The following is a 24,933-nucleotide window of genomic DNA, read 5'->3' on the forward strand; positions in this document are numbered from 1 at the left end:
AATCAATCAGTGATTTGTGTAGTTTTTACACCCTCTGTTTTAATTGAATCACTGATATATTAAGTAAAGGGCACATACAGAATTATTTCTGTAACCATTGTACTGTTTATGTTGTGCTTGTAGCTATCTTACTGCTTATGGTAAATAAATCATGAAGTAAAAAAGGTGCATCATGTTCTAGAGTTTGTAATAAACTTTCATATTGACTTACTTTTTCTTAAATTCCGGTGTAAACATTCGATTCTTTAGGGGATTGTTGTCATAGGGTGGTAATTACAGCTGTCCTTTCCTCTCTTTGTACATTTATCTCCACTGTGGTATTTTTAAACTTTGATTCATCATTGTCCAGTTGTTTTTTTTTGTTTTGTTTTTTTGTGATGCTTTGGTCCGATTTCCAGTCAATCTGCCTTTTCCTCAGTCACTTACAGCTTCGTTTATGTTGGAAGAGTGGCACTCATTTTTCAATTTTGTGTCTCCGATCAACATGCATTGTTATCCCATTTACAAGGGGCGGCCCCTCCCGAAAATAAATGGAAATAACCGGTGGTCCTTTTGAACTTGAGAAGGCATGTTCCCAGTCTTTTTTTTGTTTTTACAATTAATGCACTTTAAATTAAAGCTTTATATTTGAGATTTTTTTGTCTTTTTTATGGAAAAGGACAACCAGCCGATTTGAAGAACAATGAATTGCTTAACATGTAAATACAGACACACAACACGTTGAGACAGGATTTTTGTAGAACTCAAAATATTAACTGTACCACAAGTAGTCTATGCATATCAGATAATTAGTAATATTAACTTTAAAATAAGATTTAGAAAGTATATCAGTAGCCATGTGATTCCTTTACTCTCATATTGACATAGCTTTCAACTAGCCTATGCACTTCAATGATATAATAGAGTTCCTGAAATTCAGTTGAGGCTTTTGGTTTTGGTGTGCCACCCCAAACTCCCTCTTATACATGCACTGCAAACCTGAAATCATTCAGAATTCAGACAGAGGAGCTGATATAAAGTATAAGTCTGAAATCAGTTAGATTGGACATTGAATGAGCTTCCCATTGAGCACACATGTGAGTACAACGTGTAATTGTCGCAGCAGGCGAGTAGGCGCGTTGACGATGTTTCTATCGCGTGGCTTTGGCAAATTGTAGGAAAATAAACATTCCACAATGAAGTAGATGGGTCAACACAAAGACAGCAACTCTCTCTAACTGGAGAGACGAGGAGATTTGTAAACTTCTCTTGGTAAGGGCCAAAGTAGAGGTCATCAGACAAATTAAAAGAAGGTCAAGAGACTGTTGTTTATGAACAAATAATGAACCAGTTATGAGACCACGGTGTAATCTGCGTCATGTCCTGCCTCCTGCAAGCTCTAGTTTGTATTTACAAAGTAATAACACCTCTGACAAAGAAAGACTATCTCCTTTTGTGTGCTACACATGTGAAAAGTAAACCTCAGACGATGTCTGATTCTCCAGACAGGTTTCAAGTTCATATTAGAAAACGATTCAAGATGGTCAGTGGTCCAATCGGCCCCCCCCTACAATACAATTCAGGGGGCGCCACTGGATTTGGCAGTGTCCTACAAAACCTGGACTTTAGAGCTTGATAATCCATGCACCAACTGTTGATATTTAAAGGGGCTGTCTCTCTATTCTGTGCATGATCTAGAGATCTTTACCGACAAACACAACCTCCACCCTCCTTCATTTTTCTTTTTTTCTCCGTGATTGAGAGTAGACTGGGAAAATGCTTACAATAACTTTAGGAAAACCTCAGTTTAAAAGTAAGTTTTTATAGGTAAAATCATAAAGCAAAGCTTATGTCACTGAATTTCCAACATTCACTCTGGTCTCAAAGTGACAATAAAACAAAAAAAGTTGGTATATCAGCACTGACATGACCGGCACAGATAATAGACACAGCAGTACAAAACACTAACACTACAATGGAGATGTCTAAATACAACCAGAAGGACATCTATACAGGTCTGCAGTTTCTTATAATAATTCCTCACAAACAGCTGCTGGTTTCCACTGTCATTTCATCTAATATCATCACAGACTGAGGCTGACTCTGACATGGTTTGATGTGAGAATAAAATAATACAAGAAACGGACCCGCTTCACAGCAACACATCTCCAGGAAACCTTACATACACTGTTTTATCTCACTTCAGCTTGTGCTTTCAGATAGTGCTGCTGATTCCATTTTACAAATGCATACAAAAAAAATGCAAATATTCAACACAAATGTTAGTAGTGTATGAGTAAAATGCAATCAGTGTTATGCCAGTTAACCATTTCCTCTTCCAGTCTTGACCTTATCTATACACTCACTATGTGAGGTCTTATTCACCTAAAATCATTCACTGTAGCAGAAAGTCCTCAGTTTTAACTCAGGTGATTAGCTTTCATGTACTATAAAACTGTAAACTATAATAAACTATGTGTATCTTGGTTATTAGTGTTTATCAAAGGTCCTGCTCACTCAACTACTCATTACTACATTTTAAGTGATAAAAAAAAACATGTTTTAGGCCACTAGAATATATTGTGTGCAGCTTCTAATGTTGTGTTGGTGGTACAGTATTTCATTATTCGTCTGCAACAATTTGGGGAGAACAGGATTGGTTGTCACGCTACTTACTTTCATTTGAATATGTCAAAAACTGAATCCTTCAGGGCTTCCCTTTTTAATGTGTAATGGCAGCCTTAAATGTCAGGTAAAAAATTAGTTCCCTAAAGCTTATTCTGATCAAAAGATATGGATCGTCATGTCTTGTGCTCTTGTGACAAAAATTCCTACCATGGGGCTGATAGTCGCATGCTATGGGGTTGGGTGTATTAATGTTATTTTAATGGGGAAAAGGAAAAAGAAATGGATACGATGTTAAAAATGAAATTAAAGAGTTTAATTTCATTGTTTGTTTTTTTTAAATTGAAATCCAACAACCTAACCAGCTCATGTATCAAGAGAATATAAGCAGGAAAGATGTTCTGGGTTTTCGCACATTCATTTATTTGTGGTGGCCCGCCACGATTAAAACATCTGCCGCCTCCTATTGATTTTGTTTGTGGTGCCAGACATATCATTACGAGCACTGTTGGCGCGTTTGGTTATTGACTGCACCTCTCAGAGTGCAGAGCATACTCTAGGCACAGACAGAGCAGCAGAGAGCCAGGCACCGTGAAAGTGAAATTTAACCATTGATGTGTTGGATCTAAAAGTTTGCTAGCACCCCTTCTGCAGCAGCTTCTGATTCTGATTCTCATTCTGATCTGATCAGCTCTGACTGGATCGAGAGTTATTACCATTTTTGCCTGCATTGCATCCACAAACCCATAAAAATGTCCAAATTTAAAGAGGGGACACAATGAATTTTTTTAATGCTTAGATTCTAATTGGTGGCGTCTGACCCAACCTTGGAAAAAAGCGATATCTAATGAATGTGACGACCAATGCCGTTCTCCGCTATTCACATTTTAAGATCGGAGCATTGTTCTCCATTCACTACCTAATAATAAAAAAATAATCTGTAAGCATGCTCTAGCATTAATCATTTTAAAATTGTGAATAAAAGCAGTGAAAACTATCAAAACCTGACAAATTTTCTTCAAATTTTAAACATTTTGTAGTGTTGACATTAAGTATGCCTTCATTCTTTGCACACAAGAGCGTACGTAAACCCTTCTTTACCAAGATTGCTAGGCCGCCCTTGTCAATGCCAATTATCTTCATAGTTATCTGGTTAGTGATACTGCCTAAACCAAATCACACATGAATGAATGTAAACATATCAAGAATGTTCAGACCAAAATATTGACAGTCCTTCATCCTGTTGTTTGCGTCCCATGTTATTCAGCTGCCTCATGTTGCTCCCTCTCCTCAGGAACAGACATGAAGATCTTCTGACAGAACATGGTGAAGATTTCTGAGGAGAAACAACTCATCGTATCATGTTTTCTTTTGCTAGGTTACTGCAGGTCTAATGTTGTCAGATTTTATTAAACATGGGATCAACACCTTGGTTTGAGTCCTTCGCACTGGCTATATAAACAAGCCAAATGTATCAGTGCCCACAGCTGCACTCGAGCAGATATTCTCACATGAATTTCACAACAAACTGTAATGAATGCTTCTTTGGCCTTGCCCTGAACAAATAGACAAAGACGGTATTAAAAAAACAAAAATGTCTTACTCACCCAGCATCTTCTTGACCACATGGGGTTTCTTCCACTTGTAGCCCAGTAGGTATGCCGGGACGCCTGTGAGAATAATGCCGCTGCCTATCAGGCACTCAAACGGAGCTGCCCAGAAGGAGACCGCGATCATGAAGACACAGCTCAGAACGAAAGTCACAGGGATGAACAGAAACACCTGCAGGAAGAGAACACAACAGATGTAGGCGTTTGTTACCCTTAGAAAAGAGAGTAGATAAAATACCAAAATTCTCAAAGTTACTGCATTTTTAGAAAACTGATCCCCTGAAATGCACTCACAAATTTCAGGTCATGTGTGATAAACATACCATATTGGCTTATACTTTTAATATCATCACATGTTAAAACCAGTGGCGGAGAGAGACTGTGAAATTACCAAAGTCCTGTACTTGAGTACAGTTTTTAAGGTACCTGTACTTTAAGTATCTCCATTTTTAGCTACTTTACACTTCAACTTCTCTACAAATTTTACTAATCTGCATGTAATTGATAACTTTAGTTACTTACATTGTTTAATTACTGTAAATTCAGATTAATAATACAAAATATAATCAACAAATAAAATGATGCATTATTATACTTCAAGATGAGACTTTATTCATCTTGGGCTCCACCTTTAATACACATTAAATGTATGTAATATATATTGTCCTTAAATGGTCCATTCTGCATAATGTAACATCTTAATTTTGGTTCTTTATACTTTGAGCTCTATTTATTCATTGTTCCAGGTTCATCTTATAAAACAAACTGACTGAGAGCACTCAGGCTCAAAGGAAAGATGAAAGACTGGTCAACCAGCGTAATATTCCCATGATGAAACAGAAACAAAGAGCAATGTACGTGTTCAATCACCACTGAGCCAGAAAACACAGTATGGTTCCACTCCCAACTGATAACAAGAGCAGTGATACAATGGTGCTTTCATTATTGGAAAAAAAAGAAGAAAAGTGGATGCTCTATGAAATCAAGACACATGTTGATGTTTTGGTCAGACTAAGAAACTGGCTGAGCTTCAGCAGGAGTAAAAATCTTACATCACTTCTATACCTCTAAGTGACTCTCAGATCTGTTAAAATGACTTTTCTCAGACAAATCTCCAGTGCAACAAGAGTTTACCATGTGCAATACAGCCTTTCAGACACGGTACTTTACCTTAATGGGTCTTCTGAGGTCAGGCTTGGTAAAGCGCAGCCAGAGCATGCCGGCAATGGCCATACCAACACACAGCCAGGTGAAGAAGCTGAAGAGATTGATGACGGAGAAGATGTCCTGAGAGATGGCGTACATCATGGACAGCAAACACTGAAATAAAAAAGGAGGATAAGTTTGTATTAGTCTTTATATTGCATTATATGGTAATATAAAATGAAGATGAGATTTGCGTACATACTTTCACCCACATATTTGCACACATTCATTAATATTTGCATACTTTCACATATTAAAGAAAATAATTTAGTAAGTTAAAGATAAATGTATATAAATAAATGTATGTATATATATATATATATATATATATATAAATAATTTAAATAAATAAATAAAATAATATTCAAACTGAACATGCTTATCGAACCACAGAACAGGGATGTATGGAACAATAGCTTATGTATAATGAGAAAAGACTAAAATAAATACAAATAATGATTATAAAAAAAATCAGCACCTTTGCAGGGGCATAATCTAGCATTTTTTAATAGGATAATGCAATTAGATCAACAAACATATCATATTGTTTTCATTATCCAGTAATAAAGGGGACAATCTGTGGAGTTGGTTTGGAGGTTTTGTTTTAGTCTGTTAGATCTCTAAATTTGATGTGTCTTTTTCATTAAAGGTGACCCATTTCAAACGTATAAACAAGCACACACATGTTGTCCTTGTTATGTTATTTGAAAATATCTTTTAAGAATGATTCTGGTGGAATATTTGCTTTGCTAAATGCTTTCATTTTGTGAATATTCAAAGTGTTGTAACAAGTTTTAGAGGCTCTCTTGTCTAATTAAAATAACTAATAACCAACTAGTGACCATATTCAAAAAATTGGAGAACACTTGTTGACACTGCCACATTCCTTTGGTTGCAGAAAGACTTCAGTAAAGGGCATACATGACTTAATGCACCTTTATTTACTAAGACTTGATTGGATGTCATCGTGGTATGTTGGGCTGATTTGAGTCTTACTGTGAAGATGAGTGACGGCACTGGTGTGAAGAGGTCTGTGTGGACTAAACCCAGAGCAGCAGGGAGTTGACCCTCTCGAGCGCCAGCGTAGAACAACCTAGAACACAGAACGCTCTGTAGTGGCTATTTTGAGATGCAATAGTGGGCCCTTTATGAAATCTTCAGACCAATAACAGTCTCAGATTAACTCTCATATCACATGAAACACTTATCTTTCAAAATCTCTGTGTGTTCATCATGTATAGACAAATATCTGACTGCATTTTAATCATTGTAAGGTTACAAGATGATCAAAACTATATTAAACAAAAAAATAATTACACTTGATTTTTGCTCCAATTTTTCACAGGTTTCATTTAAAGATCTAAGACTTTTATGCACACAGTGGATATGTAGGTGTGCCTTGGGATGGTCACAATTAAAGACCACTCCACAATGTGCAGTTTGACCACCCAGTACCATCCTTTTATTATTTCATGATTCAGTTTTGGTAGACATTCTGCAGTCAGCATGCCAGTGACATGCTCCCTTAAAACTTGCAACATCTGTGGCATCGCGTGAAAAACTGCACATTTTAGAGTGGCATTTTATTGTGACCCTCCAAAAGCACACCTGTATAGTAATAATACTGTTTAATCAACACGTCAATGAGAATGAGAGGTGCTCACTAACACAAACAACTTTGTGAGTAAAATCAGAAAAAAAACCCCAAAAGAATTATGTTTAAAATTGTTCAGAGTAGATGGAGCAGTTTCCTGGAAACTTTTAAACACACGTGACACTTTCAAGACACTGTTCACTATTGTAAGAGCGTTTTTATTCTCTATGCACAAACACATACCGTGCTGAGGTAAACAGAGATCCGTTGACGGCTCCAAAGCAGGACAATCCCACGAAGACAGGAATCAGCCAGGACATCACACCAAGATGGTACTCCCCAAAACTCTGCACCACAACACAGTACTCATGAGAAAACACAACTATCAACAAGATGCAGCTGATGGCTATTAGGGTTACAGTCTGCAAGCCGAAGCTGTGGTAACTATGAAAGATGTATGCTCACCACGGCAACGGCCTCCGACTCGACCATGACTTCAGGAGAGATGGTGGTGAAGTAGGCCAGGTTGGTCATAACATACACCACTGTTACTATAGGCATGGATATGATGATGGACAAGGGCAGGTTCCTGTTGGGGGTAAAGGTCAGCGTTCATCTGATGTGTTCTAACCTGACTGTTTTTATTGTATTTATGATTTTAGTGATTTGTGTTCAGTTTCATGCAGACCAGTTGTGACCATAGCATTTCAAATCAATTTAGCTTCTTACAGCAGTCAGTCATGCTGGATTATATAATATAAAACAAAGCAACTAAATATTTCATGCAATCCAAAACTCATGTTTATAATTTGATTTAGTTAAGGCTGGCTGTCGATTCAGCTTTACGTATGTTTTTGAGGCTGCTTTTATATTAAATTGCATTAATATATAAAGGTCAACATGTCACTTTGCATACTGTATCACCATGCAATCAATTGATGGTAAACAAGCTCAGGCATAGATGAGGGTAGTCATGCTAGTGGCATGTACGATCCTCATAACAACCTTCATCACATTTAAGTCACCTCTCTGGATTGATCATCTCCTCGGTCACGTAATTCAGGTAATTCCTAAAAACAAATTTTAACAAAAGTTAAACAATAGTTTTAGGTTTGTACAAAGACTGGAATTACCATATATTGTATTAAAAAGAAAAACAACTGGTAGCAATGAGTATTTCATTTCTATTTCTGCTCTGTAATTAAATCAAAATAGGTCACAAATGCCTCACCAGCCCCCAAAAGCAAAGAGACCACTGTACAGAGCCAAGACAATATTGTCCACTCCCAGCTTGCTGCCTTCAAACGCCTTTTCAGGTGTCAGGTATGGCACGTCACCTGTGTGCGCGCACACACACACACACACACACACACACACACACACACACACACAAAGAAGAAGTTGAAGGGATTCATTCTTCTCTCTTTTAAAACAGCTTTAGCTCAAGTAATTTTGTGGTTTTATACACTGTTGATGGATTTTCATTCAGGGATGATTCCACTTCTTATTTCTCGCATGAAGACCAGTTGGTTGCTACCTGCCCTTTGACAGGCTTGACATTTTAAGCACACCAGTTCGGACTCTGAACACTTTGCCTCCAGCAGGTTTGAGCGTCTGCTTTGATGTACTGAAACATATATCAGGCCCTGTTCGGCTGACATTTGAAAATAAGCAGAAATATATTTTGATAAGTAAATCTCAATCCACGCCTTTATCCACAGCAGCTAACAAAACCAGTATATCAACTGTCAAGGAGGCTGTGTGTGTGTGCGTGTGTGTGTGAGTGTGCATGCTCAAAATGTGTGTGTGCCTGAAGTCTTGCGTGGCCTTCTCCTCTACCTGTCGCTTTCAGATGGTAATGACTCTGCTCTCTGTGAGGCTTATTACGCACACATTATTTTCTCACTCAGTCCTTCTCTCTTTTGCGCTCTGAAAGAGCACAGTGTGACAACAGCCGGCAAGCTTCACAGCGTAGTTTCCATGGTAACACAGTGTGGCGCACAATGATGGTGGGTGGGGCCTTGAAAAAAAAAAAAAAGAAAAAGGGGGTGGGGGTGGGGTCAGCAGATGTAACATGGAGCAGACGACGATGCCTACAGTCTCTTCCCGCGCTGTTTTATTTTGAATGGCATGACTTGAGTGGATTTAGCTGCTTTGCTATTTGAGTTGAGAAAAGAATATTTAATATTCAAGCTGGAGCTGACAATGCACATATGAATCACATAAGCAGCTCCTCCATGTTTAGGGCAATGTTATGAAAGATTGAGTTCATAATGAGAGTAATTGTAAGGCCTATGAATTACTGAAGGCAGGAAAAAAATATTTGTTTCTAAGATCCCCCATGATGACCACATTAATTTTATCATGTTCTGTTACATATTGTACATATTACATATATACTGGGGCTATATACACAGTATGTAGCCCACATAAATGTACCAGTGAGTCATGTATGAAACCAATTATGCCCATCAGTGTTCATCTTCAAAACCCCACGCAGACACACATGTTCATGGCTGCACACTTGCTCCAGCTCAATCACATGGCTAAAGACAGACAAGCCTTGTGTTCAGACTCAGCAACTGTGCTAACAAACTGAAAGGAGGGCAGTCTGCTTGGTTGGGCTCATTAGTGTTAGTCAACAATTTGTTGATCATTAGAGACCAAAGAAATAATACTTGGTTTCAGCACCACCAGTGCACACTGAGACAATAATGAGCAGAACTATACTTTGATAACACCTACAAACTGTAATGGTGTTTATTTTATTACACTTTTATGGCCATCATTATTGCAATAAACAACTATTAAAAACAAGTGAGTTGGTTTAACACTGTACACCATTGCATGCTAGGAAATACACACTCATCATAATGAACGGTGGATAAAGCAATATTTGTTTGTCGAAATATAACACATTTTTTATTTATTTGCCTATAGGGGAGGATTTGAAGCAATGTATGATGATATTTCAGGTTTAGAAAAAGGCACCAGTGGAAAGCTATTAGAATCTATTGAGTGTCGCAAAAGGGAGCAATATAAAAGTTTTACAGATCATTAGGTATATTTTTTATGGCTGAAATAATCATATATGAATGTTCTTTTTGTCACATGCTTTATCTCTCTCTCTCTCTCTCTCTCACACACACACACACACACACACACACACACACACACAAAATAAGAACCAATTTTTCTTTCACACTTAAGTGATGATGAACCAGCTTCCCACCTCCATGAAGAAAGTTATGTTTTTGTTTGTTTGTTTTTTTGTCAATAGGATTACTGAAAAACTATACACCCAGTTTTAATGAAACTTGGTGGAAGGGTATAGCATGGACCAAAGACAAACCCATTAAATTTTGGAGCAAATTCTAATCAATATACCATCATTATTTTATTCTTTTGATAACATTATGAGATAGAGCATGTGGCCTTGGCAGAGGTCTGTACCTTTTAGTTGTTCATGTATTATGTTCATATATATGGTAGTCTAACAATAATGTTAGAGATTGGGCTAAATATCAACTTGTCTATCTTGCCCACTGAACTTAGCATGAAGTTGTGATCAAGATGTTTGTATTCAAGTTGAAAACATTAAACTAGAAAGGCCCTCAGACAGCACAGACCTCTCCCAAGGCCAAATGTCCTATCTCACAATGTTAATGAATCCACAATATGATTTAGATCTGTTCCAAAAAATTAATAGATTCTTCCTTGGCCCATGCTGCAGCCTTCCACCACCTTTAATGAAAATCAGCCCTGCGGTTTTTCTGTAATCCTGCTAAGAAAAAGGGAAGCAAACCAAAGTAGAAACATAACATGTCCTTAGTGGATGTAATGAAACCAGATAATGAAAAAGCTGTCTGTTTACTTACTGTATTATTATTGCTGTTTTTGGTCTCTTTGTGTTTTGCAGACCTGTAGCCAAAGAATGCTATATAGCACAGTTTTTACATGATCTCTGACCTGATCAGGACAAACTGTAAATCTCTGTGGCTCTGTCTATCTGTCTATGTGTAAGTGGGACTCACCTGTGAAAATCTGGATGAGGCCGAAGAGGATGATGATGATCAGAGCGAGCAATTTGGAGGCCGTGAACAAGTCCTGTACCTTGGTGGCCGCTCTCACACTGATGCAGTTTACAAACGTCAGCGAGGCTACAGGTGATGGGAAGATACAAAATAAATTAGAATTAGGAATTACAACTGGAATAAAGTGGATCACATGAATTTTGATTATTTGTCTTCTGCAAAGACAGAAAAGTCTTTGCAAGGTAACGCCAGCAAACACTCACTGAGACACAAGCAGGCAATGAGCTTGGCTGCACTGTCGGGCACGCTGCAGTTTGGGTAGAGAGGTTTCAGAAGGTACGTGGCAAACACCAGTGACACCACATACTGCGATGACGGCCGGATGATGAGCATCTCCACCCACAGCTTTAGAAAAGCCACCAGTTCTCCATACACTTCCAGTATGTAGGTGTAGTCTCCCCCCGACTTGGTGATGGTGGTACCCAGCTCAGCGTAGCACAGGGCGCCCATGGTAGAGATGACCCCACAGGCAGACCAGATGATCAGGGAGAGCCCGGCTGAACCGGTCTCTTTGACCACACCTGTTGGGGTGACGAAAATACCAGAGCCGATGATTGTGCCAATGATCATTCCTACGCCGTTGAAGAGGGTGATGCTGCGTTTGAGCTCGATCTTCTCCCCTTTGGTGGGCGAGGCGGCGGTGGGGCTTGTGTCGGTGGGAGCAGAGACTACGGGGGTGGTTGGGGACGCTGGTTGCTCTACAATCAGACCATCTTGATCTGCTCCAGCTGCTGGAGGAGAGAGGACAGCAGAGTTTCACATTCGAAGTTCAACTGTTTAATGTTGCCAGTGATCACAGAAAAGAGAAAATCACTGACGTGACATCTTTAAAGTTTTCGTTGCTGAGATATTTTAGGCACTGGTTCATTTAGAATACCAAATTTATTTGATGGTGGAAGAAGTGTGCATTCTGTGTCAGCAATTTGGAGAAACCTGTGACATGGAGTGTTTAAAAACAGGTTAAACAGGCTCATCAGGGTAATTTTTAAAACCTGTTTCTGAAGAATGACGCCTTATTTCCTTAATTTACTTCTTACTCTGATAATATAGAAAGACACGGCATCAGGTCATTGTGTTTAAATACTCAGTAAAAGGCCAGTGTAGCACACGCGCTCTATATCTCAGTAACACATTATCTCACCTGTCACCTCGATCACCTGTCACCCAAAACACCACAATGCATCTCTCTAACCACATGAATCTCGAGGCACTTTTGCATCAGGCAATATTGCATCAGAGCGCATGGCGGATAATGCAGCCCTGCACCATGTGGTATATACAGGAGTGTGAGCATGCACTGTACCTACCCCCCATCTTCTCCTGGCTTGCCACCTTGGCAACGCTCTCCCGGCTGCTCCGCGATTTCAGCTCCGGCTCAGCCATCTTCCCTCTTAATCTGTGTCCCCTTGTCTTTTCTTTTTCCTCCTTCCCCCCTTTTCCTTCCTCCCTTTATGTCCCCTTCCTCCTCCTGCCTGAATTTCCTCTCCTGTCTCCCTCACACACACACACACACAATCCCCCAACCACCCCCCTGCAACACACACTCTCTCTCTCTGTCTCTCTTTCTCTCTCTCTCTCTCTAGCCCTCCCTGATTCGTCCTTTCGCGCACACATGCACACACACACTCCTCTTCATTTGCACACACTGCCTTCGTCACTCAGACTGGAATTCATCTGACCCTGATCCTCTCTCTGTCTCTCCCTCCCTCTGCCTCTCCAGGATACAGCAGGGAGGAGCTGAACCTTTGTGATGCTGCTGCTTCTGTTGCTGTGTGAGCCTCTACGCCGCTCTACGCCCACTCCAGATGAATGATGGGATAGCTCAGAGGGGGGAAGTAGGTTACTGGCAGGCACCATTTGGAGGGGCCGCCATGTGACGCTGTAATCTGTTTGTGTGCTGCCTAATCCAGTAGTATACAGTATGTTCATGTGTGTGCTTTCGTGTCAGAGTGTATTAGAGAGGATGCTGTGGATCCAGCACTCCCTCTAGTGGTGTCAACATGGGGAAAAACAAGTGTCCTTGTTCTCCCTCTGCCGTACGGAGAGGTGACACGCAGAGAAAATGGAGACCCACTGACTGGCCATGTTCAGAGCAGACAATACAGAATAATGATGATGAGGCATATGATGATTCTGCTTTTCTCAGTGCTAAATTTCCACCTTATTGGCTAATTTCAAATTATGAAATTGTCACTAGGTGTTCACTAAAGACCAAACCTACATGGCATGACAAAGCCAGGGTGCTCATACTGCTCCATAACAACAGGGGCAGTGTAGCCTACAGAGCAATAAATCATTAAACCTTTGAAACCTGAGCAAATTGGTATCAGTTAAAAACATGAGAAAAGGGCAATGAGCAACAAAAGACGAAGTGACCCAAACACAAGAAAATACCCTGAAAATATATGGAAAAAGTAAAAAATAAAATAAATGGAAGAAGTGCTTAAAAATTAGAATACTGGAATTTAAAATCTGTAATGATGGTAATTATACTTATACCTGTTCCCTTGACTTCTTGCAATTTGTGGAACATTTCTTACAAAGTTGCTAAACACCTCTTTTCCCAAGTTTTTGAAAGAAATCAAACTAATGTGCTCCGGGTTCAAACGGTTAGATTTTTGTGAAAAGTGACTGAAAGTAGAGCAATAAAAGTCATGACACTCCAGGTTTCACAGGGTTAAATCAATTATAGATCAATTATAGAATTTATTTTGCTGGGAATTCTGGACAGCTGGAAAAATACAGTGACTAAGCTATTTAAAACATGAGCACTTGCAGGGAGTGTCAGCTACGGCCTAAAGCATCTCAGAGTGTTTGAATTGTTGAAATGTCACAGATTACACCCTCATGGTACCCCTAAATTGATAAAATGCTTCAGGAGGTGAAAGAAATTATGACAATATCTATCTAATCTTTCAAAACCAGGTAGTGGTGTGCTCCAGATTCTTGAAACTTCTTTACTCATTTTTGAACACAAGGAAAAGTAAATCTAAATCTGTGGATAAATTGTTCAGCCATAATAATCGAGCTGTTGTAGGCTACAGCATATCAGTTTTTTTTATCTGCCATAAACACAAAAATATGATATAATAATATTCTAAATTGGGTGCTTGAAGGTCCTTTTCAGAAATCCCATTTTGAAACAATTCCCAAAACCATCTAAAAAATTGCATGCAAAAAATGTATGTTCCTAAGATTCAGTCTCTGATTAACAAAACACAGTGTTGTTGTTACCAATGTTGAATCTTTGTCTTACAAATTGATTGAAAGGGTAAAAATCATCTGTCATTTTAGAATAAATTCCTTTGCCTGAATGTATTGCTCTTGGCAACGCACTAATAAGATGCATGTCACATTTTTAACCACTAGATGGCGACATAAACATGTCTCAAATGACGAGCCTTTTTCTGCCATTCTTTATATACAATCTATGCTTCATATCGTTTCAACGTGACCGCATAAATATTGTTCCAATGTAAATGAATATGCTTCATTAGAAAATAATGGAACATTATATTATTGTTCCTTCAAAATTATATAATTCCGAATAGAATCAAAGAGTTTCTATTTAAGGTTGTGTACAGGTACTACTCAGTAAAACCTATTAGGTTATATGTAATTTATTCTAAAATGTAGGCTAAACTGTATAAGCACTTTGCTGGCAGTGAAAGGAAAATGATTCAGCATGTTTGTTTGTTTTATGCCACTTCTTTTTAGAGTGATTTTCAGAGGAACCTTTCAAGACATTTTGAAAAAAAAAAAAAAAAAAGACAAATAGCCTATGGATATTTTCCTCATTTTTATCAATCCCAGTTTCTCGGCTGATGAAAAGTACATAATTTGATTATTATTTTAGCAAAAAAAAAAATTATGTATGTTCAAGATGTCGCTTATAAGACTACCGTCCTATATTTTTAAAGACAGGGATTTTTAAACACGACTGACGTTAATGTAAAACTCGAAAATTATAAATTGGCAAAAATTATTAGACTATATGGACATCTCGGTTTTTTTCCCCAATACGTTTATGAGATCATGGATGGATCATTGGAGATGGTTTTGTCGTGATGGTAAGTGTAAAAATGCATTCTGAGAATGAGCCCCGTTCTGTTTCACCGTTAGTAACTGCTCACTTGCATTACTAGTATTGATGACAACGTCGGCTCGCGCACACCCAGCTCAGTTCAAGCGAACATCTCAGCTGATACACGGTGGAGCGCGAGCCCCCATTGGATTTAACCAGAGCACTTTCTGCCACGGGTCCGGGGACTTTCCCCTGGGCGGGGGGGAGAAACTGAGTCCTCAGCAAGTAGCCCAGAGTGCAAGCCTTCAGAATACACAGGCAAAAGTGGGCGGACTCGGACTACATATAACGAACACACATGAGTGGTGTTTACAATCATGGTGTCACTCTAATTGAAAATTGCCCGGCAGTGTAACGTTAATCGGTAAAAATTTCGTCAATGGAAGCGGCAGTTTACTGATACAAAGATCGTCTCTTGTTTGTAAATAGGCCAACTAGCTCTTGAATTAAAACGTTCAAAAACCGCAAGGGATCATGGGACATTTAAAGTCACAGTACCTAAATAATGGCCACCACAAACATGCGGTTCGTATCTAAACTATTGTTAGTTTATGCAGGCACAGCACTGTAATAATATAATAAATCCATGACTGTAATTCATGAGGCTGCAGCCTGGATTATTATCACTTCCGGGTTTTCTGCCTGCGACTTAAACTGTCTGAGTGCAATAGTTTAGGTTACATTATTGTTATAGCACAAAAGTAAGGAAACTGCAAATCGATAATTACTGTTGTCTATATTTTTAACTAAAAGAGGTGACGTGCTAAAGAGAAACAGGGAGGAATAAAGCATCTGAAAATTAATCGGTCTCTAACTGGGAAAAATGTTGCAAAATATTGTAAATTATTTTTCTAAACAACCATTCTCCCAAAAAAGGAAGCATGGTAGGCTAATAAATAATATTTCATGGTCTTCAATGCAAAGAATAATGTATTTTATATTCGTTTTTGTAATTAGGATGATATAACTAGGCTATATCATTTACTTTCTTCCATGAATATGCTTTACCCATTTGCTGAATTATATTTTAATGCGACAAACTGATAATGTATCTGTGTTTTGTTTTGTTTTTCTTCATAAGACAGCGAAAACAGCCTGTTCTCAAAGGCAGGCCGTTTGTTTCATTGATTAGGACTGATAGGATCATCTGGATCGACAGAGATCAATAGGTGCATGCCATTACAGCTCCCATTCCACTGTCCTCTGAGTATATCATTTAAAATTCAAAAAGGAAAAGCAAAGGCACAGGATTAGAACTAACACTTAATTAAGTGTGACGATATTAACAAGATTACAAGGTAGCCTATTCTATCACAACAGTCGTGGAAAAACATATTTTTTTAAAGAAATCCTTACCTCATCTTTGAGGGTCATTGCAGAGGTCACGTGCTCGTCAATAGCGGCCTTTGCGAGTTAACTCCTGATTGAGGTGGAGAAACGCGCAGGTGTCAGAGATTACTGTCAGTAGTTTTTTCAGGGGAAACCAGGTGGCGCAGTTTCTTAATTCCTCAGTTTGTTAAACTTGCGGGATTGTTATACTGAATGAATTATGCACACAAAAAAAGATTCCTCTCCATCTACTTTTCAAATGCCAGCTGGAACATAATCATATACATTTTAAAACATTTTAAATCTAATTTCACTAAATGACACTAAATAACTGTAACCCCACAACAAAAACTGAGAGCAAAATTAACAACACTGTGTCAGTGTTTACAGAGGTGGCACAAAATTTTTAAAAAAATGACTCTTGAATAAAACTACTAACCTACACTTTGTATTATTATCTTTTTATTTGAATTCACTCATAACCTTTGGTGAAATATTTTGAGTCTTTACCTTAATTAAAAGTATATCGCAATAGCCCATACATATAATATATAAGTAAGTAGAGCCTTTTCCTTACATGACCATTCAGTATATAACAATGAATCACATTTTAGAATCTATTTTGTATGGCAATTTTCACAATCGTACATCATAACCCCAAGAGATGTTTTTCCATCATGCACATCTGTGCAGTGACATGTTGATAAAGGTGAAGTCAACAAGTATAGTCACTCATGAACCTCATGAGTACAGGTATGAGGTACTCGCATTCATATTTTACTAATATATTTCAGAGATAACTACTGCAATTTTACGTCACTATGTTACCTAACAGACTGATATTTAAAAACAAAACATATCACAGATCAATGGTATCAAAATGAGCTGAACCCCATTGAAATTCTGCCTGAGATGCATCCATTATTGCATTTTATATTGTTAGAAGCACAAATGATACCTATAAATACTGTATGTGTGGTTTGAGTGAGTGGTGTGACTGCATTGCTGAGGTTATCAGGAAATCATTGCTTCAAAATATATTGCAGGCATGATTAGACTGATATGAAAATTATACTCAAAGTGTTACACCAGTATGATGGCACATTAATTACTGCTTGTGCCAACATTCATGACAGATGTTGCTGGAAAGACAGCCCACACAGAACTGTAAACTATGTGGAGGATTTTGGGGCATTTATTTATTTTTTTCCAAGCAGCACTGTGGCAGTCAACGTCTACAGGGAGGTTCTAGCATCAACATGCTGCGAGAAAAATTGAGGTAGTTTGTGCTCCATCTCCTTCAGTACCTGCTGGAAGAAAACAGTGTGTCAAAAAACAGGAGGTATTATTTAAGAATTTTAGACACTACCAGGTGAAGAAAGAATTCAAATCTAGACTGTAAAAGTAATAATTCCACTGTGGAAAAATAACACTTATGTAGGCTTGTTCACAGTAAATGTAAATATCCAAACATTAAAGCGCTCGTTGTGAAGAAGTCTTTAATTATTGATGAGAAAACAGTATTTGCAAGAGCATAGGGTTCGTCTCAATACTGCATTCTTGAGATTTTATTATGCACCAGTTTGTGTCCCTTTTGCATTAACGCATGGTTTAAATGTCTTAATTTTGGCAAAGTTAAAGGCCTCGGATTCTTTTTTGTTTTTATTGGGGGGAGCATATGCACATGCAAATATTGAGATGGGTCCCATAAGAGCGACAGGAGTCTTTCAGATTTTTGCTGCTTATTTGTGCAATATTTTTAACTTGTTTTGATTTCTTTTAGTTAATTCTTTTAAACCTGGAGCGACATCCATTTTCTTGTGCTACTTTCGATACCTTTTACAAATATTTAAGCCTTTGAATGCTGAGATAATTGGTGTGATTTCTTTTAAAAACATGGGGGGAAGCAATGAGCAACTTGGTAAAAAACATTACACATACTGCAAGAAATTAGTAGATGTAAATTATTTTCAAAAACTAGGAAAATGTCCAAAAACAGATTTAAAGTTATGCTACAGAATCATTATATTTTTATGCACTTTTTCTAGGTCATTTGCTTTCTGTTTTGTTTGTATTTTTTTTACTCATTTCCACTTAATTTTCTTGTATTTTTTATTCATTTCTTCCAAATGTCTTCTTTCCTTGCTCATTGCATTCTTCCCATGTTTTGACAGAAATCAAGCCAAATTGCTGAGGTTTCAATACCTGTGGTGTTGCCCTCTTTTTTCCAACCTAAGAGGCCGGTAGTAACATTGGTCCTGGTGCAGCTAAGTCTGGTTTTATCTTTTATATGCCAATATACTTTGGGGGATTTTTGCATGTTATGACACACTAAACTGCAGCAGTGTGTTATAATCATCACTGTAGTGTCACCTTGTATCTGTAATCTGAGGATTTGTATGCTTTCACATTAAATAAGGATTATTTGCCAACTACATAATGTTAAATTCCAGGATTATTAGCTAACTACATAATGTTAAATTCCATCATTACAGAGCTAAAACAACACTGTAATATTCTTAGCGCCTTGACAAAAAAAAAAACATGATGAGTGCATCATATTAATCTGCAATTTCACTTTTAACTGTAGGTATCAGAGACAAATGTAAGTAAGTAACATTTTATTTATATAGCACCTTTTAGAACCCAGGTTACAAAGTGCTGTACAAAAGGAAAGAGTATGTAAGGAAACTGGTATCTCAAAGTTGTACTTACCCATAGGCATACAGTTCACAGGTTGAAAAACAGAATTTTACCATAGACATGTGGCAAGGAATTGATATAACTCCATATAAAAACAAGGCCACCAGTGCACCTTGACAAAATGTTTGACACACATTTACAATAGTTTTGTTCATTTTACCCACAACATGAAATAAATCAGAGGCCCCCACTTTTATTTCATCATTAGTCTTTCATAACCCTCTATAATATATTTGGGTGTTTTTTTAAAGTTTGTTCTTACTTTTCTCTGTATGTGTCTGATTTTTTTTTCATTGTCTTTTCCAATTTTTTTCTTAAATTGCTCTCATGTATTTTTGGCCGTGCTATTTTTTGCTGCTCTTCATTGTTCTCTTGTTGCTTTTTTCCCCTCTGGCTTTCTTCTCACTTACAGTGTCGTATCTGTAATCTTATTTCACAAGCTGCTTCAATCTCTTCTGTTTTCACCTTTTAATCCTATCATCTTAATCTTTTTTTTTTTACATCGAATTTCTCTCACACTCTCACTTTTCCATTCTCTCCACCCTTTTTTTCTCTCATTTTCTTGTCATCTGATCCGTCTGCCTCCTCTCTTCCATCCCACGCTTTTCCACTGTAGATATCTCTTTGTATTGCTGTAATCTGTTTATAAATGTGGAGAGACGGTGATAACTTCATGATGGATGTTTCATCACTGAGCATCAATTTTCAAAGAGCTGAACTGAAGTAGAACATCAGAGTTGGTACTAAAATAATTTGCTGTATGTGTATGCACGTTTAAGACATGGCAAAAATATGTTGACACAGAGTATACAGCATACAGCGCCATCTGTCCTTGACCCTCATTTTAGATAAGCGAAAAACTTCAATTAGGAAAAGGCAACAGGGAGGAAATGGCAATAGAGGAAAACGATCCCTCTCCCAGGCAACAAATCAGAAAAGATATGAGGTTATGTATGCTGATACTTGGAAATGCGTGTTATTTAGAGTAAGCATGTGTGCATGTGTGATGGCGTGCAATGTGAATGTAAGTGTGATCTTAGCGTGGGAAGGTTAAGACAAAATAAGAATAGAGAGAAAAGGAGAAAAAGAGAGAAAAATATAATGGAGATTATTATTGTTATTAAGTTATATGGATTTTACTTAGTTAAAGGCACACTTATGTAAAATGTAATTGGATGCTGTTAAATCATTATATAGTATAGTATAGCATAGTAGTAATCAAGAATGCTGTGATGTTATAGGATACTACCATAATTGGTAGGGATTATTTGTAACCTAGACATCTGATTAATTTTCAGTTGGCAGCCAGATTTTCATCTTTTCTCATTAAATTGTCTGCCTAATATGAGAAGAGCTGCTGCAATTGGAATTATTGAAGATCTGTTTAACTTACGATATCAGCAATATTTCATCATGAATAATTAAATCTATTATGAGTGGTATTTGTAATAGCATTTGACTATTTTATTTTCGCTGTTTGACCCACCCACCTTTGCAACCTACTAACCCTCCCTCCCTGATGAGCGCTCGGAGCAGAGACGGTCAGAGCCTTTGGTCTGGCTGACTGTTGTTCAGCTGTTCTGTGGCGCCACAGGAGGCCATCAACACTTTGATACAACTAATGCCCCTCTGGCAAAAGTAATTAAAGACCCAAATTATTGTCTATAAGAGGCTAAGCTGCGCTGAGCTGCGTTCATGTTCAAGGTGGTGCTATATTGTAAAACTAAACAATCTAAGGCATCGTTTGGTACCAACCGTGTCGGCATAGCTTGTCAAGAAGTGAGTTTAATGCCCAATTAGGCTGAATTTTGGTGAGGGAACAACTATCATAGTTCAAAGGGGTCTAGAGATATCTGAATAAAATTGGGCTCTATGGTTACTCCTGAGACTCCCCTAAAAATGAGAAAACTTGTTCCCACCAAATGTTTTGTTCAGTAAATGTACTCCTTCAATTCAAAGCTGTCTTTTTAAAGAAAATGAGATCAGGAAAGTACAAAAGAGACTGACAGGTGTGACAGAGAACAGTTGGGAAACAGACAAAGGCAGGAAGAAGTAAGGACATAAAAACCACAAAAGAAAGTGAGAACAGGTGAGAGGACTGTATAGGACTAGACAGGAAGTAAAACCAACATGACACATTAAGAGTGAATCTATGATATCAAACATGAAACATAAAAACATGAATGAATAACATGAAACAAGAAAAAAAATGTGAGCAGAAACAGAATATAAAACATCACATTGCACAGTGTGATGTAATGTTCACATCACATTGTGCACATGCATCATATTGTCCTACATGTCTTTTCATTCCTTAGGTTTCCTTTTCTTTTTTTCCTCCTTCATTTTTCTCTCCCCCAGTTTTTTGTCGTGTATTTCACTGTGCCAATTTACCATCTTACAACTCTTCAAAGAACACCACCCATCAGCATTCCTCTCAGTTTCATATTTCTTTTCATCAGGCCTCCTCTACCCAAACCTCTCGCATTTCACCCTGATAACCCCACTCTGCCTGCACAGGATAATGATTTTGAAAATTGGCTTTATTTTACCTCCCTCCTGCTCTTTTCCTCATTGCTTCCATATCGTGCTATTTTACCGTTTCATGTACCTCTCTGTGATCTTCCTGTGTGCTTCTCACTGTGGGGCTTTTGGCTCTACATCCTCTTGAACCTCTCCACTACTCTGTGTTTGGTCAAGTGCTTTTTTTTTTTTTTTTCCCAGCCAGACTATCCAGATAGTGACTCGGTACAATTATCTCGGTTATATTATCATATAACCAGTTATATTATCATGTAACTGTGAACCATTCTCCTCCAAGTGAACTGAAGCTTGTTAAGCAGGGACACAATTATGTGCTTCAGGTTCAGTCTTCATTCTTGGCGTCACTATGGTTACAATGCCATTTAGTGGCCTAATAATAAAACTTGAAAATGCGGTTAAAATGAAATAAAGTGCTTACTGCTTTGTGCTTATTCATTGCTGCTCTCTCTCTCTCTCTCTCTCTCTCTCTCTCTCTCTCTCTCTCTCTCTGTCTCTCAATGCTTAGGAGTGAACAGGCCTAGCAGGCACAGGTCCAGGAACCCAAAATATCAGGGGCCCCCTCAACCCTCACCTGCTAAATGTCGCTTAAATGAACATGTGCTGACCAGGACGCCACTCAAAATGACCACAAAGAGATGCAAAGGAACTGCAAAAAGACACATAATAACCACAAAACGAGGCAAACAACCACTAACAAACACAAAAAGACTACAAAGAGACACAAAATGATGGAAAAATAAATGTCACTGCCCACCACTGCTTCTGAGTTTCTCCCAGCCAGGCACAAACCCGCCCTGCATCAGCCTCATTAGACTGTTTTTCTCAACCAATCAGCTCCCTGCCTGTTCTTTTGCCTAATTACCGTATTCCCCTCACCTGAGCTTATTTGCCCTTTTCCCCACCTGTACTTCATCCCCTCATCAGTGTAGTTTGTGTTTAAGTCCTGTTTTTTGCATCCATGTTTTATTCCTGTGATGTTTGCTTACTGTGTCCTTGGAATAAAGAGTTATTTGTTTGAGTTCCTGTTGCCTACCACCTCCTGCATTTGGGTCCACCTGCTCTGTATTACTTGACAGGCAGAAGCAGGAACATAAACACAACCTTATGCTGAATTACTTCACTTCTCCTTATTTTTTATTAATACCATAAAACCTCAAGAAGCTCCAGTTATTTTGCTTATGAGCTGATCCACTTATGTTTGTGTCATCAGGCGCTGATGCCAATGTGCAGCCAATGAAAGGAGGCAGCAGAGCCCATGTGATAACACAGATCAAACGCCTTCTAATTCCAGAAATATATTTTGTGCCTTGGGCCGTCAGTAATCCCTTCTTGATCAACTGTCACTAAGCTGGCCTGAAAAATGCTGGAAGACATGTAACGGTACACATCGCTGCATTCTCTGAATCCTCTACCTCCAGGCTCCCACATCCTCCTCCTCCACATTCCTCCATTCGTCCTCCTCTTACCTTATAGTTTATCACAAATCTGGCCACTGGTGTATGTGTTTGTTGTGGATGTCAGAGCTAAGGCTTTCTGTTCGAGTTTGCTTCCCTTGAGCGTCAATGTGCCCTGACAGTTGACCCTGATTTTCCCCTGCGAGTGTTTCCCTTTCTCTTCACACAACACCTCTTCTTCTTCTTCTTCTCTTGAACTGGTTTAATCCCTCTCACCCTGTCTCCAACTATTCTGACCACTTATTCTTAATTACACACAAACACATGCACATGAGCAGCTCCTAACTGACGAAATAGCTGTGTAGGTGCACTAACATTATGGACAGGAAAGGCCTGTCTGCTAATGGGTGCTAAACATCACAAATGGCACCCATTTACAGGCAATTAATCCACAACTAAAATGAATGACTCGCCTTACATTAAGTCCACCTCAAATTTTTTTTGGTGTCTGTGGCAATTCTGCACAACTCGCACCTATAGTAATTCTGAGAGGACCAAAAACATACCATCTTTCACCCTAAGAAGACCTGATTGACTGCTTATACATATACATAGAGCATATGTAGGATGTCTTTTAGCCCACATAGCTGGCGGCTGTTCTGGCAGAGGCATCACAGCAGAAGCCTCACTGTCACTGAGGAGAAAATAGCAACAGGGAAGGATAAGGGTATACGATTTTAAATGGCAGGAGGTGCATTTTCTCTCCATGAGAGGCTGCAGCTGTAGAAGGCATCCTGCCTGCATCTTCACCTCCTTCAGTCTGCATCATAATGAAACTTTTGCATTTAATTTCACCTTTGGTGGAAAAAGAAAGGTTGTTATCTCTCCCTGCCTGCTGCAGTTAAAAACAGATTTTACTTTAAGCTATTCTACTTTTATCAGAACTATGTGAGATGTGTAAATAGGAGTCATATTAGAGCTTCTTCATATGAAGACTGATCTGAGCATTATTTTCTGCTGCTGCTATTACATGACTGGCCCATGTCTCACTAACCACTGGTTCTTCAGACGTAACAATACAGTGTTTGTAGGAAATCTTTACATGTGAGTTACATTGTACATAGATTTTTTATTAGAAGGACATTAAAGAAAAACTTATTTTTGAATTTGGTATTTTTAACATTGACCCTATTTTTCCATTTTTTGTGTCTAAAGCTGCTTTTACACAGTGATCATGCTATAGGGCTGCAACTAAGTCCCCTCTTTATACTGCCCCTGCAATTTTACACAGAACCAAATGACGGCAGCATCATGCCACTCCAGTTTATGATCATACACTGCATTGTGGCATCCAGCACACAAAAGAGGAAGGGCATGTAACACAACAGCATCGGCCTCCAGTTTGACATATAATATATGCATCAGTATCACTTTGTGAACAATAATGAAGGCATAACATGTCCAGTAACAATCATCCACCTTCTCTGTTACATGGCAGCTGATCTTGTCCTCTGCTCAGAGGGTAAGGAGCTCCAAGTCTAAGTTTTCACTATTTGTGAACTTTTACAGCCACTGTTTTTTTTATTAGCCACTTATTGCTGCAGCTGCTTTTAAATGTCCTGCGATGGATCGCACACATAAACTCGCCATCAAAACATCACACTGATGCCACCCATGGTCACGTCTTTCCTGCTATATGTCTTACACAGAGCCTGTTTCGACACTGTTACTACCTCCTGTCCAAGTTCAGAGGCAAGAGTCTTTTTACGTC

The 24,933-nt window shown here is 38.4% G+C and overlaps 1 protein-coding gene and 1 non-coding gene across 5 annotated transcripts; both read right to left on the minus strand.

Annotated features, from left to right (window-relative positions):
• Positions 1-1,781: 1,781 nt before the first annotated feature.
• LOC121946795 (large neutral amino acids transporter small subunit 1-like) lies at positions 1,782-16,648 on the minus strand. Of its 4 annotated transcripts, none has more exons than XM_088082291.1 (11): positions 16,549-16,648; positions 11,312-11,839; positions 11,049-11,174; positions 8,246-8,351; positions 8,040-8,084; positions 7,480-7,603; positions 7,258-7,361; positions 6,417-6,513; positions 5,385-5,534; positions 4,212-4,386; positions 1,782-3,940 (listed from the first exon to the last, which is right to left on the minus strand). In XM_088082291.1, the coding sequence occupies exons 2-11, from the start codon at positions 11,676-11,678 to the stop codon at positions 3,864-3,866; spliced, it is 1,371 nt and encodes a 456-aa protein (XP_087938417.1). In that variant the 5' UTR covers positions 11,679-11,839; positions 16,549-16,648; the 3' UTR covers positions 1,782-3,863. The 4 variants fall into 4 exon arrangements, with proteins under 4 accessions (XP_087938417.1, XP_087938418.1, XP_087938416.1 ...); XM_088082292.1 differs by having other exon boundaries at positions 11,312-11,836; positions 16,549-16,610; XM_088082290.1 differs by lacking the exon at positions 16,549-16,648 and adding an exon at positions 12,416-12,620 and having other exon boundaries at positions 11,312-11,836.
• Positions 15,192-15,448, minus strand: LOC148188744 (RNase MRP). The gene has a single exon (XR_015777580.1).
• Positions 16,649-24,933: the final 8,285 nt, after the last annotated feature.

Source organism: Plectropomus leopardus, chromosome 9 (assembly GCF_026936395.1).
Source record: "Plectropomus leopardus strain MGB_pleo_1.0 chromosome 9, ASM2693639v1, whole genome shotgun sequence".
NCBI classification, from domain to species: domain Eukaryota; kingdom Metazoa; phylum Chordata; class Actinopteri; order Perciformes; family Serranidae; genus Plectropomus; species Plectropomus leopardus.